Source organism: Pseudorasbora parva, chromosome 24 (assembly GCF_024679245.1).
Source record: "Pseudorasbora parva isolate DD20220531a chromosome 24, ASM2467924v1, whole genome shotgun sequence".
Lineage (NCBI taxonomy): Eukaryota > Metazoa > Chordata > Actinopteri > Cypriniformes > Gobionidae > Pseudorasbora > Pseudorasbora parva.
The window spans coordinates 2,118,654-2,132,826 of NC_090195.1; the positions used below are offsets into that span (position 1 = coordinate 2,118,654).

General features: G+C 39.1%; 1 protein-coding gene across 4 annotated transcripts in view; it reads right to left on the reverse strand.

Moving 5' to 3' along the window:
• Positions 1-14,173, reverse strand: part of wdr48a (WD repeat domain 48a) — a 42,304-nt gene that overhangs the window by 16,860 nt on the left and 11,271 nt on the right. The window contains exons 2-9 of one of the 4 annotated variants that reach the window (XM_067434427.1): positions 13,554-13,694; positions 13,390-13,465; positions 13,232-13,314; positions 5,575-5,704; positions 4,845-4,886; positions 2,588-2,676; positions 1,510-1,611; positions 399-623 (exon numbers count right to left, since the gene is read on the reverse strand). In XM_067434427.1, the coding sequence (XP_067290528.1) occupies positions 399-623; positions 1,510-1,611; positions 2,588-2,676; positions 4,845-4,886; positions 5,575-5,704; positions 13,232-13,314; positions 13,390-13,465; positions 13,554-13,694 (888 nt within the window). Of the gene's footprint in view, positions 1-398; positions 624-1,509; positions 1,612-2,587; positions 2,677-4,844; positions 4,887-5,574; positions 5,705-13,231; positions 13,315-13,389; positions 13,469-13,553; positions 13,695-14,173 lie in introns of all 4 variants that reach the window. The other 3 variants (XM_067434426.1, XM_067434429.1, XM_067434428.1) reach the window with 3 other exon arrangements.

Sequence of the window (14,173 nt, forward strand, 5' to 3'; positions counted from 1 at the left end):
CAGATATTTTGAAGCGCTGTATGTGTGTGTATATTGAGTGCGGACGTGTCGGTCAGCGTGAGTAAGATCTTTTTCATGGACAAGGAAAAGGTACTCTTCTCCAAAAACGTACAAATAAAGATACTTTTAGATGTTTAATGGCTATTTCGAGCATTGGGATCGCTAGAAGAGAACTTAATGAGCTAATTTTTGTGAAAAACTCAAAATTCACATTTTCCACTTGTTTTCCCTGTAGCTCCAAATTATTCTGTGCGCATTTCGACTTATTTTTCAGCACAGGTCACGTATATATGTTCTATACGAGACCCAAAAATGTTCCAACAGAAACCTGACTCTTTAATAAAATAATCAAGTAAAATAAACTTCCATCACTTTGCCATTGTATTTGACTATCGCACCTTCAACACAGGCGCTTTCTCCTCACAGATCAACACACGGATATCAGGATTGCGCAGGTCTGTGCAGTATATCTTCCGGTCACGGCCTCCGGAATAAACGTGTGTGAAGGCCTCGTTGACCTGCAGCGCCCAGACGCCCTCGTCATGAACGCGATAGGTTGCGATGCACCTCTGCTGACCCAGAGACCACAGCCGGATAGTCCCGTCCGAACTCCCTGAAAGACACTGAACAAACAGAGACGAGAATTAAACGCACCAGCGGCGGGAAACAAAGGAGGATTACAGGACAAGATCAGGACAAGTTTTAATCCGTTCAACAGCTAACAAGAATAATATTGGTGTTTCACAAAACTCACCATGATGCACATTTTGCGAAATCAGGGGCCGCATTTATAAAAACACGCACAATTGGCTTCGACAATACATTTCCTGGATTTGTAAGGAACAAATCTGGATTTATATGCATGCATACGCCAACTGAAGAACATGCATACAATGTCGGCAGACTTTTTTCACTCATATAACAGTAATTTAAACACACACTCTCACTCACGGCATTGTGCGCACTCTCTCGCATGCACACTCTCACAAATACATAGAAAAGCACAATATGCGTTACTATTATAATATGCATAAATGAGCTTCTGCTTTGTGACAGTAATGTCACTGAAACAAATTCAATAATTAAAATTTTTTAAATGATTAACTGATATATGATGATGCATGCTGAAGTTTAATACTCAGTGTTTGTTACAATAGTGTAGTAATACTATTGAGAGTGTAAGATTAATTAGATGTTCAGATATTACAAAAGTACTTTTAATGCACATGCAATTTCTTGCATTTAGTGACAGGATTTTTCTAATTTATGAACACCTGAAAGGAAACTGCAGAAAGTTTATGAAAAGCAAATAATTACAAATCTAACTGTAATAAATATTTTAAAATCGAAATAATTCAATTAAACACTTACTAAGAGGATGCAATATTTTATTTGTTTACCTGCATGTCGCCTAACCATAAACCGTGAACGTGTGGTTAAACTACTGAAACATCAACTTGAATATTGAGGGACTTTAAGAAAATACTTCAGCACATGTCTTTGTCTAACCTGAGTTCCGTCTCTGTTCAGCAGCAATGATTTGACGTTGTCTGTGTGTCCTTTCAGCTTCATTAGTTTGGCACAGGTGCGCGGGTCCCATACTCTCAGAACCTGGTGCGAGAAAACAAATCTATTAAATAAAGACAATGTGAAATTATCGGCATCAAAGTGACTCTGTTCTAAATAACAAACACTATACTGATATATTATTGCCAGGTATATCACCCTACACAGGCAACATGTGATGAAAATTAATTTTATGTACTCTTTTTATACATTGATCAGGCATAACATTATTCCTAATATTGTGTTGGTTACCGTTTGGGAAACCAGGACCCAAGATTTCCCAGCAGAACATTGTCCAAAGCATCACACTGCCTCTGCGGGCTCGCCTTCTTCCCATTGTGCATCCTGGTGCCATGTGTTTCCCAAGATTTTCCTTCATCAGACCAGGCCACCTTCTTCCACTGCTCCGTTGTCCAACAAACTGAGCTGCTCTGTGTATTCTGCCAGCTTTCTATCAGAACCAGCATTAACTTCTGGAGCAGTTTGAGCTCCAGTAGCTCGTCTGTTTGATCGGACCCCACGGGCCAGCCTTCGCTCCCCACGTGCATCAATGAGCCTTGGCCGCCCATGACCCTGTGGCCGGTTCTCCACTGGTCCTTCCTTGGAGCACTTTTGATAGATACTGACCACTGCAGACCGGGAACAGCCCACAAGAGCTGCAGTTTTGGAGATGCTCTGACCCAGTCGTCTAGCCGTCACAATTTGGCCCTTGTTAAACTCGCTCAAATCATTACGCTTGCCCATTTTTCCTGCTTCTAACACATCAACTTTGAGGTCAAAATGTTCACTTACTGCCTAATATATCCCACCCAATAACAGGTGCCGTGATGAAGAGATCATCAGTGTTATTCACTTCACCGGTCATAATGTTATGCCTGATCAGTGTATGTCCCTGGTCTCGCTGTGCATTCTCTTAATCACAAAATAATGTAATCAAGGCTGCATAGCAATAATTTTAACCATAATTATCCGGTCAAATTTCAATTTCTACCATGCATTTATCCCTAAAATAGTCTCAAACCTTTTCAGTGGATCCCGACACTATAACGGTCCCCATCTGATTCATGGCCAAACTGTAGATGGAGTCCTTGTTCCCGCTGAGAGAAGACGCTGTATAACAAAGAAAAAGATATTTCACTTTTACACAAACTTAAATCCAGGATTTATTGATTGTTTAATACAGATTTTGGGTCTAATGATAAAAGGCACCTAACAAACGTGCAAAGTAGCTTATTTCATCGATTGTTTGGACTGTGATTGCATTAGACCAGTGGTTCCCAACCTCAAGGCCCGCACAACCAAACACGCAAGTTTCTGCGGCACACTGCAAGAATTTAACTATTTGTGTCAGAAAACGCAGATAATGAGTTACCGAGCCAAGGCCCGTTTCCTGAATCCAATCTGCTGCGCTATGCACATATACTAGACCTAACTCCTGTCCATTGCTATGCTCACTATGTCAATCAATGCCATTTCAAGAGTGAACTCCACATTTTAACTGCACATGTGGCCTTTAAAGTGCAAAATTCTGTCAACTGTAAATCTATTTACATCCTGTCTACACTTTGACTGTTAAAATGAGAGGATTCACAAGCTCACATAACTCAGCACTGAACCAAAACTCTGGCATTTTGAGCGGTGATTCTGACTAAAGCCCCGTTTCCACCACAGGAACTTTACCCAGGAACCAGGAACTTTGGGGCGGTACTCGGTGTGTTTAGACCGCAGGAAACGGGGTCTAAATGAAGTTCCGGGTAAATATTTCCCCCTCCAAACGGCCCTGCTCGCGAGGTAGTACTTTTTCAAAGTTCAGGAACTTTCAAGGGCGGGACTTGGGCGCTGAACATGCTGATTGGTTTAGCATTTTATTTCAACCGGCATTTTTAAAAGTCTTTTGCGAGGTTCGTTCTGCGTTCAGTAAATATCAGTCTTGCTCTCTGTCTGATGGCGTGCGTTCATCTCAGCCATCTCACGTTCAATGTCCGTAATAGCTGATAATAATATACATTGTCAATTTAAATCTAGTTTACAAGCTTTCTGAATATGCTGCTCTTTTCTGTCGTTGTTAATTACCTCTTTAGTAAACCTATACATAACCAGCAAAAGCAGCACAGCTTGAATCTCTTCCATACTCATTATTAATTTTTTTACAGTCTATATTTTTCACCATGTAAACGACCTGACCGATTACTTTTAATTGTGCGTCCTTACATGACGTGACGGCGCGCGCCGCGCTCATGTTGACAAGAGAGGAAAGCTCATTTTTCTGAGGGCTAAACTTTTTATTTCGTAAGTTATGAAGATAATGTTGGAGTAATGACACAGCGTATATTGCCCCAGGCAGTTTTTACTTTAACTGCGGCCGGACAGAAGAATTTTTTTTTCTGAGATGATTATTACACTTTACAACAAATAAACATCTTATATAATACTGTATTAGTCCTGGTGGCCGTTAAGAGTTGCTATGGCTACAGTTAACACATCCAGCTGCTGGAGAAAACAGCGTTGACATTATTGATGCGACAGACAAACTGCATGTGACAAAATGATTGCGATTGAAAGTCATCACATGTAAACACCAGATCGGTTTAGATAACGTCTCATGTAAACAGTCCACTAAATCTTTCAATCGGTACACGCAAAAATTATTACTGTCTGTCAGTGACTTGGAGGAGCAGTCGCGCGCAGTCCTACATCACCGGACTAATCTGCCTAATCTTCACGGTACTTTAGATCGTGGTCGAAATGCAGACAGCTGCAGGTCTGGGGGGGAGAAAAGTTCCTGTAAAAAAGTTCCTGGTACAAATTGTTCCGGATAATTTTGGTGGAAACGGGGCTTAACTTAAACATCTCTGATTGGGCATTGCGTTCAAGAGATCAACAGATATGCCTGCGATTGGCTACACTGCTCAACACTGCAAAAGCACATTGTAAATAGAAACATTTGATGCTCTCCAGAGTTCAAATTGCCAAATCTCTTTCGCCACTATCCTATTATTACAGCTTCAACTGAAGGTGCTCTCGCTTTCATTGAAGGGGGATTAGAGCCAACTAACAGAATATCTTTGTGACCCACCTAATGCAAAGGTTGGTAACGTCTAGCATTTACTAAGCAACTGAAAATTGCAAACAGAGATCCGGCTTATTCTGTGTATAACGTGTAAAGCTAAAAAACTCACACGTGAAGATTAGCACTAAGAAATCACTAAAGTATTTTCTTGGTCTAGCTTTATTTTTAGTCTTTTTGATGTCAGGCATTGCTGAAGATTTATCCTTACTTGTAGATGAAGAAACATCTGCATTTGTCCTTTTCAGCGACCCTGTTGATAACCATTCATCCATGTTTAAATCTGTTGTAGCCTACAGTATGCAGCAAAAGTATTGGTGGTTTATTCTAAACACAACCCAACAGCGAGCGGAAATAGTGAATACACAGTAACAGCTACATTTTTTGTTATTGCATTATATATTGAATTATATTTAATTAGACATTTTTACATATAAATTGTTTGTATTATTAGTAAATGGCGCCCCCCGCAATATTGTCGCGGCCCACAGGTTGAAAACCACTGCAATAAACCAATAAAAGATAATTTAATCATAACACTTTACAATAAGGTTTCATTTGTTAGCCGCTTTTTCACAGTGAAAAATGATGGAAAAGAGGCTAAAAGTGAAATACATTAGTTAATATAATGTGTCAAAGTTAATTTTGACATTTAATAATTTTTATATATCTGTTAATATTAGTTAATGCACTGTGAACTAACATTATATTTCATTAAGCTACATTAACAAAGGTTAATTAATGCTGTAAAACACATACGAATCATCGTCATCTAATGCATTAACTAATGTTAACCTTAGTGTAAAGTGTTACCGCAATTATAATATCAAAAAGTAGATTTTTAATATATTATTGTTCTGTATATCAGTTATTCTACACTCAAATATAATAATCTGAATTGTTCAGTCGGTCTGTAATTTGAATGAGAGTGATTGACTCACTAGTGACAGTGTTATTGGATGCGGTCAGTGCTGTGAGTGTGTTCACATCCCAGAGGAAGATCTGTCTGTCCAGCCCGGCCGACGCCACCAGCTCTTTGTCTTTAGCATATGCCAATGCTTTCACATAGTCCTACATAAACACACATAATATTAATTATTTAAAAAATGCATAAGAAAGTACACAGATATAATGCACACTTCAAATGTAGAAAACATTAAACAGTGGTTTTAATACTTATAATAGTTTGTTTCTGCCAGGGAGGAAAAAAAGTTGACTTTATTCTTTGCAATTGTGAGTTTATATAATTAAATTAGAATTGTAAATTAATTCTAATTGTCGCAATTCTCAACTTTTTTCTCTGAATTGAAATATACTGGGTGGTTGCCCTGCTCGCTTAGTAAATAAACTCCAACTGGTCCAAAACGCAGCAGCTCGAGTTCTTACTAGAACCAGGAAGTATAATCATATTAGCCTGGTTCTGTCAACACTGCACTGGCTTCCTATTAAACATCACAGACATTTTAAAATCTTTGCTTATTACTTACAAAGCACTAAATGGTTCAGTACTTGAGCGAGCTCTTAACACATTATACTCCATCACGTCTATAGCGGTCTCTAAACTCTGGCCAGTTGATAATACCTAGAACAGGGGTTTTCAAACTGGGGGCCACAAGAGAGGGACAAGGGGTCTGTGGAAAAGTCTAGAAAAAAACAATTAAATAAATACATTTTAATAATAAGATTAGTAAAGCAATAAATTAGATCTAAATACATGTGATTAAAAATATAAGTTAGTAAATAATCTATTAAATAACTAAAAAATATTAGTTAGTTAATAATCTATTAAATAAATTAAATTATATTAAAATAAAATAAAATGAATAGCCTATAAATAATACAAATTAAATTAATTTTTAATTAATTAAATCAGGGGTGTGCAACCCTGGTCCTGGAGAGCTACCATCCTGCAGATTTTAGCTCCAACCTGAATCAAACACACCTGAAACAAACACACCTGAATCAAACACACCTGAATCAAACACACCTGAATCAAACACACCTGAACCAGCTAATCATGATAATCAGGGTGCTAGATAACTACAGACAGGTGTGTTGGAGCAGAGCTGGAACTGAAATCGGCAGGACGGTAGCTCCCCAGGAGCAGGGTTGGACACCCCTGAATTAAATAATAAATGAAAAAATACATTACTATATTGAGGAGAACAAAATATATAAACAAACTAATTTTAGATTTATAATATATTTTGTGCATAAATTGAGAGTTTATAAAAGAGTTTATCTTCTAGATTTTAGAATGGGGGTCCCTCACACAGGGATGATCATATTTGGTGGTCTGTGGCATCTAAAAGATTGAAAACCTCTGACCTAGAATGCCAACTGCAGGCGGTCGATCCTTTTCCTATTTAGCTCCTAAACTCTGGAACAGTGTCCCTGGCATTGTTTGGGAAGCAGACACACTCTGTCTTTTTAAATCTAGACTAAAACCGCATCTCTTTACTATGGCATACACATAGAACATTTTTAACTTGCATTATTCAAATCAATTGACTGATTGTTACCCGTTTCACGCCGCAAGCGTGAGCAGTGCATGAGCTGCACGTCGGCGTAACTACACCGTGACTGCAGCTGCACACGCGAGAGAGTATTCACACTGGAAGCGTTGGTGCAGCGTCACGGCAGCGGCTCCCACAATGCTAGAGCCTACAGCTGTCTGAGTATTACATACTAAACTAAAACATTTTGTATTATATTTTCTGGCTAGCTTACTTTACTTTTTATAATACTTTCACCAAAACTGAATAATTAAAACAAGTTTAATTGGGTAAATCTTCTACAGATGATTTTTATTCTTCGTTTTCTTTAATGACATCCAGTTCTTGTTAAAACACACCACACACTTTTGTCCATCAAAAGTAAACTTTCGCTTTACACCGTGACTGCAGCTGCAGACCGAGAGCATACCTGTCTGAGTATTAAATACTAAACTAAACTAAAGTTTATTATATTTTCTGGCTAGCTTACTTTACTTTTTATAATACTTTCACCCAAACTGAATAATTAAAACAAGTAAATCTTCAACAGATATTCTTTTCTGACATACTCCAGTTATTGTTTAAATACACTACACGTGCTTCTTGTGTGCATTTTAGGCACTTTTTGTGTGAAATCATTTTTATTTTGTCTATTAAAAGTGTGCTTTCACTTTAATTGAGCGTCAGGAGCTTCAGCAGCGCAGCAAAAATAGGCTTCGCCGCCGAAAGCCCCGCTTCACTGCTGCTCACGCGACGCTCACACGCAGCTCCTGCTCCTGGTGTGAATGCACTCAGTGATTAACATGGGCGCCGGAAAAAATACGCGCTGCTCACGCGCCGCTCACACTGGGGGTGTAAAACGGCCGTTAGGCTGCATCAACTAGGTCAGCCGGAACCGGGAACACTTCCCATAACACCTGATGTACTCGTGACATCATAAGACAAAAGGCATCTATGCTAATGTTAGTCTCTCTGTTTATCCCGAGGTTTACTGCAGTCGGCCGCATACGGGCCGTGTCCGGATCGGATGGTGGACCTGCGGCTGGAAATGATCCCTGAAGTGTCTGCAGAGACCATGTCTATTAAACTCTCCCTGTAAATGTCACATCGACACAACAGACACCACACAACACCCTCAAATAAACCCATCTCTGGTGTGACGATCTTTCCAATAATCTTACGAATATCTATTGATCTAATATGACTTCTGACCTAGCCTGACAAGCCAGACCCACATCAAGATGTTTGGTCTGGAAACTCACCATTGACAGCTCAATCTGAGGGGCGGATAAAAGGCTTTCTGTCAAGCGCCCTCTGCACGCGATAGGATAGCGCTACACCAACCAGAGCAACGAAGGTGAAGCAGAGCTCGCTGACTGATTAAACATTCGCCGTATCCGGTCGGCTAAACTCAGAACACATCTTTCCTTTTTAAGAATGACTTCAGTGCCGTTCTTTGTTCTTAAAGCTCAACTCAAGTCTTCCAGAGTCGCGGTCAAAGCTGATTCGAAAGACCGCCGTTCGCCAGTTTCTGTGTTTACTAGAAGCACGCAAACGCAACTCGGCCGTCATCATTATGGCTCCACCCACCGACTCTGTGCACGATGTGATTGGCCCGGCAAGAGTTTGGCGTTTACAGCTCAGAAGTGTATTGAGAGTTGCTAGACGACACTCACGGCATGATTAGATTCGTGCCGCTAGGGTGCGTCTAGATTTCTAGGCTACTTCTGACCTGCAATGTTGCCAGAATCACAATCCTACACTGCCTGTCCTGAACTGGCCTCCCCCTGAGCCTGGTTTCTCGCAAGGTTTATTTTTCTCCATTCTGGCCCTGAAGAAGTTTTGGTTCCTTTCCACCGTTGCTTTTGGCTTGCTCAGTTGGGGACACCAAAATGTCAACTGTATTACCGATCCGCCCGCATATATGATACTATGATAATTGAAATTATCTGGATAACATCACCGTTTTCTCCAAAACAGCTGAATCAAACTCTGTTGCATTATTTTCCTGTTAACACTGTGAAGCTGCTTTGAAACAATCAGACTTGTAAAAAGCGCGATATAAATAAAGGTGACTTGACATGAGGTTTTACACATGCGCGTTAACTGACGTTTCAGTGTGGATGAAAAACTTCTGGAAAACGTTAGTGTGGACGGAGAACCTTTTGAAACAAAAATCTATCTGGATTAATGTAGACGTAGCCTTAGTTCTTTGTCCGTTATTGTCAATGTTTATGCCTATATTACCGTGGGTGAGTTTGAATGATTATTCTCATCTCGTGATCATTTTAGATTTATTAAAACATTTTTTCTCTCCTAATCTGCTGTCATGCGTTTCAATTACAGTCACCAGCCGTGACATTTATATCCCAAAGTTGCTTTTATCCAAGATATAAACTTGCATCTGCGAGTTATAAAGTCAATATTACGAGTTATACATTTCGCGGGGGGAAAAAGTCAGAATTGTGAAATACGTTTTTTAATTATGTGGTCTCCTGCTGTCTTTTTTTTATTATGTTTTGTGAACTAGCTTCCAAACATACTAGAAGCTCTTTGCACTATATATTAAAACTAATTGGCTGCAAACCCACACATAGCAGCAGAAATAAATATATCTTCAGGATGCTACCCATGTGACCATGCTGTTAGGTAGGGAAAATAATTAAGATAAATGGTTATACAATAAGGAGGGGTAAATATACTGTGTGAATCACTGCATCAGCTTTTTCTTGGATCTCAAGGGTTTTTGGACATTTATCATTAAAAAATAATTTAATCCTGTCAAATAACAGAAGAGGAAATCACTCTTGGCTGAATAAGCTTCGTAGATTTATTATGTATAAGTGTATATTTAATTCATGTGAAGACTACTGTTTTTAGTTCTTATTTATATTAACACAAATAATCATCCACCCCTAGTTCAGGAGTCTGTGTTTACTGGGATGTTCTTGATGTTCAGTTTTAGGTTGATAATATATATATTTAATATATATTAATATTAAACTATATATTACCAAGTCAAGCAAAGTGTTTTTGGTATTTAAATATTTGCATTACATTTTTTGTTTGTTTATATAGATGTTAAAATTATATCCTTAGATTTGTGACATTAATTTTTGCTAAAACACTGCTGGTCACTTTCAAAAGTGGTACTGATGCTTTCTTTTCCCAGAAAGAATGTGAAACACATAAATGGTATCATTCTCAGTTTTTAAATAATTTTTTAAAATATAATTTAAAGATTTTACACGCTTAAAGCAATATCAAATATCGCATTATTTAACAAGGTATTGCATTTTTCTTCAATATCAGCACAGCCCTACTTTATTTAAAAAAAATGGCACATTATCTTCATCAAAAATGAAGACAGTGAGAAACTTCAGTGGTTTTATTTTACACTTGACTGCATCCTTTTCCATTTCTGAATATTTATCTCAACTGTTAAGACAGGACTGACTGGAAATACATGTTATAAGCCTATTATATTGCAGGTATGCCAATTTTAAAAACGTTATTTTATAATTTTATCAATTTCTTGTCTTTTATTGTCTTGCATAATTGCTTGATGACTGTAAACAAAGTTATTAATCACTTTAAAGGGTTAGTTCACCCAAAAATGAAACGTCATTAACTCCTCCCCCTAATGTCGTTCCACACCGGTTATGAATCAGTTAATCGATTTATGATTCGGATCGCCAATGTCTCGTGATTTCAGCAGTTTGACACGCGATCCGAATCATGAATCGATTCACTGATTCATAACCATTCAAATCTTTATTTGAGGATTGAACACAAACCCGGAAGAGAAGCCAATGCTGAATAAAGTCGTAGTTTTTGTTATTTTTGGACCCAAATGTATTTTGGATGCTTCAAGAGACTCTAATTAACCCACTGATGTCTCATATGGACTACTGTGATGATGTTTTTATTCCCTTTCTGGACATGGACAGTATAGTGTGCATACACTTGCATACGCTGTCGGACTAAATAGAAAATATCTTAAACTGTGTGTGAAGATGAACGGCGGTCTTACGGGTGTGACATTAGGGGGAGGAGTTAATGACATTTCATTTTTGGGTATGTTTGGAACCTTTAATGCCATTTTTTATATAATATTTATATGTAACTTTATATATAAAATAAGTAATAGAAATAACATTCATTTATTATTCTGTAAGAAATCCTTATTAGGTGTATGGCACCAGATGTGGGTCTCCATGCCCATCTCTCATAAGCCTACCGTATATATACCGTTGAGACGACGAAAAAAGTGTCCCAAACACCCTGAATTCTCCCTATATCAGGGGTCTCAAACTCAACTTACCTTGGGGTACAGTTTGAGCCGCATCAAGTATTCAAAAAAAAAGGAGCACAACTGATCCAATCTTCTCAATCTTTATTACTAACAGTTCTTCTGAACATGAACAGTTTTACGCTTTTAGGTGAACATTGGAAGCTGCTCGCATACCGACACTATTTTTGAAAATATAGCCTAAAGAAATTAAATCATTAAGTAATACTATGGGGGACCAACTTTTTTATTTTTATAAAGCATAAAGAAACAGTGAACAATATTCTGGGTCTAATTCTAGTTGGGAAATATATAATATTTGTAAATAATATTTGCATTAATTTGCATCAAATATAAAATTAGTCACGATATTTTTAGTATTAGTGAATAAATACATAGATCCGCTGTTACCATTTAAATCCTCTAATGGTCTGGTCATTTTTGTGTAGTCCAAACCGGCCGTTTTTGTAGGCAATAAACTGCCGTAAATTTAAAAGACAAGGCGTTTCTCAATGTCAAGGAAGGATCCTCGGAAGCCAGAATTCTAAGGATGCCACGTCATCGACATCCGACGAAGGACTGTTCCAATGTCGAGGATCCTCGGAATTCAACCAAGGACTGAGTCCTTCGTTCGAAAAATATGTCATATACAGGAAAGGATGCATATGAGTAGCCTTCGCGCTCTTTGCGTTCTCAAATCACCCACAATCCTATGCGCGCAGCTTTGCTATCAGACGTTCCCAGAGTCGGACTCGGAGCGTGAACGGGGCAAATATGCTTGTATCGGGGTTTGTAGATGGGAAGGAAGGAGGCGGGAACCGGCAAACGTTCAACAACTTTATAATAGCCCCCTCACAGGCGACTGCCCGCACACACATAATAAAACATAAACAAACCATAACATAAAGTCCAGGCCTAGTCCTTCCACGCTCCTCCAATTATACTCCCGTCACTGCCGTGAGCCGAGACCGGTGTGGCGGCGCTCAGCTGCCGCTCATTATCAATCTACCGGCCCGCTCTCACGGTCCCTCACCTCGCTGCTTGCCACAATGTTTTTATTTACGTTACCAAACATTTGTTATAACCGTAGTAAATATAAGTAAAGTTTAACGTTTAAATACCGGTACAAAATACTACTGTATTGATATAAAAAAAATACAAATAACGTTATTGATGGCCAACGGACCTTTTCACTGACGTAATGACGCAATGACGTGCACTTGCTAGCCTGTTCCATTCACGTGTTCTCCGAATGCTAAAGAGAAGCCTCGCCTAGCCTCTGAAGGAAGTGACTTGGAAGGATCCGTCCTTCCAAGGAAGCATCCTTGACATTGAGAAACGCCTAATATCTCCGTTTGCAGTGAACTTTCAGCGCTGTAACTTTGTAGATACTGTTTATGCTCAAGCAGCAACATTACACACTAACTAAAGTTACAAAAAGTCATATCGCATGCAACCACCCCTTTAACCGCAAATAAATAAAAATACATTTTTTGTTTTGTTTATATTCAACAAGGGAGCAAGTGAAAAGTAGCAGGCAGAATATGCAATGTATTAAAAAGAAAATAGCTATACCTTTACCCGCGGGATTTTGCGGGCGGGAGCGGGCAAAAATAATATACATTTCTGCGGGAGCGGGACAAAATCTTGCGGGATGGAAAAATCTGTCCCATGCAGGTCTCTAGCCCAGAATTCTCTAGCTTACGGCCCTGAATATCACTAGGGAAGGGTTTGGGACGCGTGTATTCCTGTGTATGGCAATCAGCAGAATGTCCTTCTGCAGGTTTTGAGTCATTCGTCACATGACAGTACCTTGTGCGTTCGCAGCGTTGACATGCAGAAGCCCTTGTGTGCGTTCCAGACCTTCACTGTAGTGTCTGATGACGCCGATATCACTGTAGAGACAACAGACAAATATAAATCTGTGCTGCACACAAATAACAAAGGCACGGCTCTTGTCAGACACTCACGTGTTTTTCCGTTGCAGCACAGAACAATGTCATTGACCCAGTCCGTGTGGTGCTCCATTGATGCAATATACGGATCCTGCTGGAAGACACACAGGCACGTCATTTCACAAGCCCAGGGAAGACTTGCTCTCTAAACTGTTCTGAGATCACATCCACAGGTTTACCTTGTGCTGGTTGACACTCCATATCCTGATGATGGAGTCTCGCCCGGCGGTGAAGAGCCGGTTAAGAGCTGGATCCAGCTGTAGTGCGTTGACTCCATTGCGATTATATTTCTCCACCTCATCTCTGATCACATATGACACCTGCAACACACACACACACGCTCAGAACTAGATGCACCAATTTTATCGATTAATCGACACAGGATACAGTCAAACCAAACTGTAATCAGACACCTTTCAACATTTTCTCACATTATCACAGTTTATTTACTATAATGTATTTGATGGAAAGGGATGTAATGGATTGCAATCAGCTGTTAAAATTTAAGAACACAATCAGATAATACCAGTTTAGCTCAACCAATGTCTAAGCAATGCAACAATGTCACATTAGCAATTTCAGAAAAAACACTTCAGCAAAACATGCTCAGCTCAAAGTGTCCGAATCATTTTGGTCCCAAATGTTTATCAGTTTTACTGGTAGTCACTGTATGAAAATGTGTGTATAATCTAGCTTACGGCCCTGAATATCACTAGGGAAGGGCTCTATGTGTAATATCACTATGTGTGTATACGTCACAGTTTACTTTATTTTGCTATCCTCACTTAGCAAAGTGTGT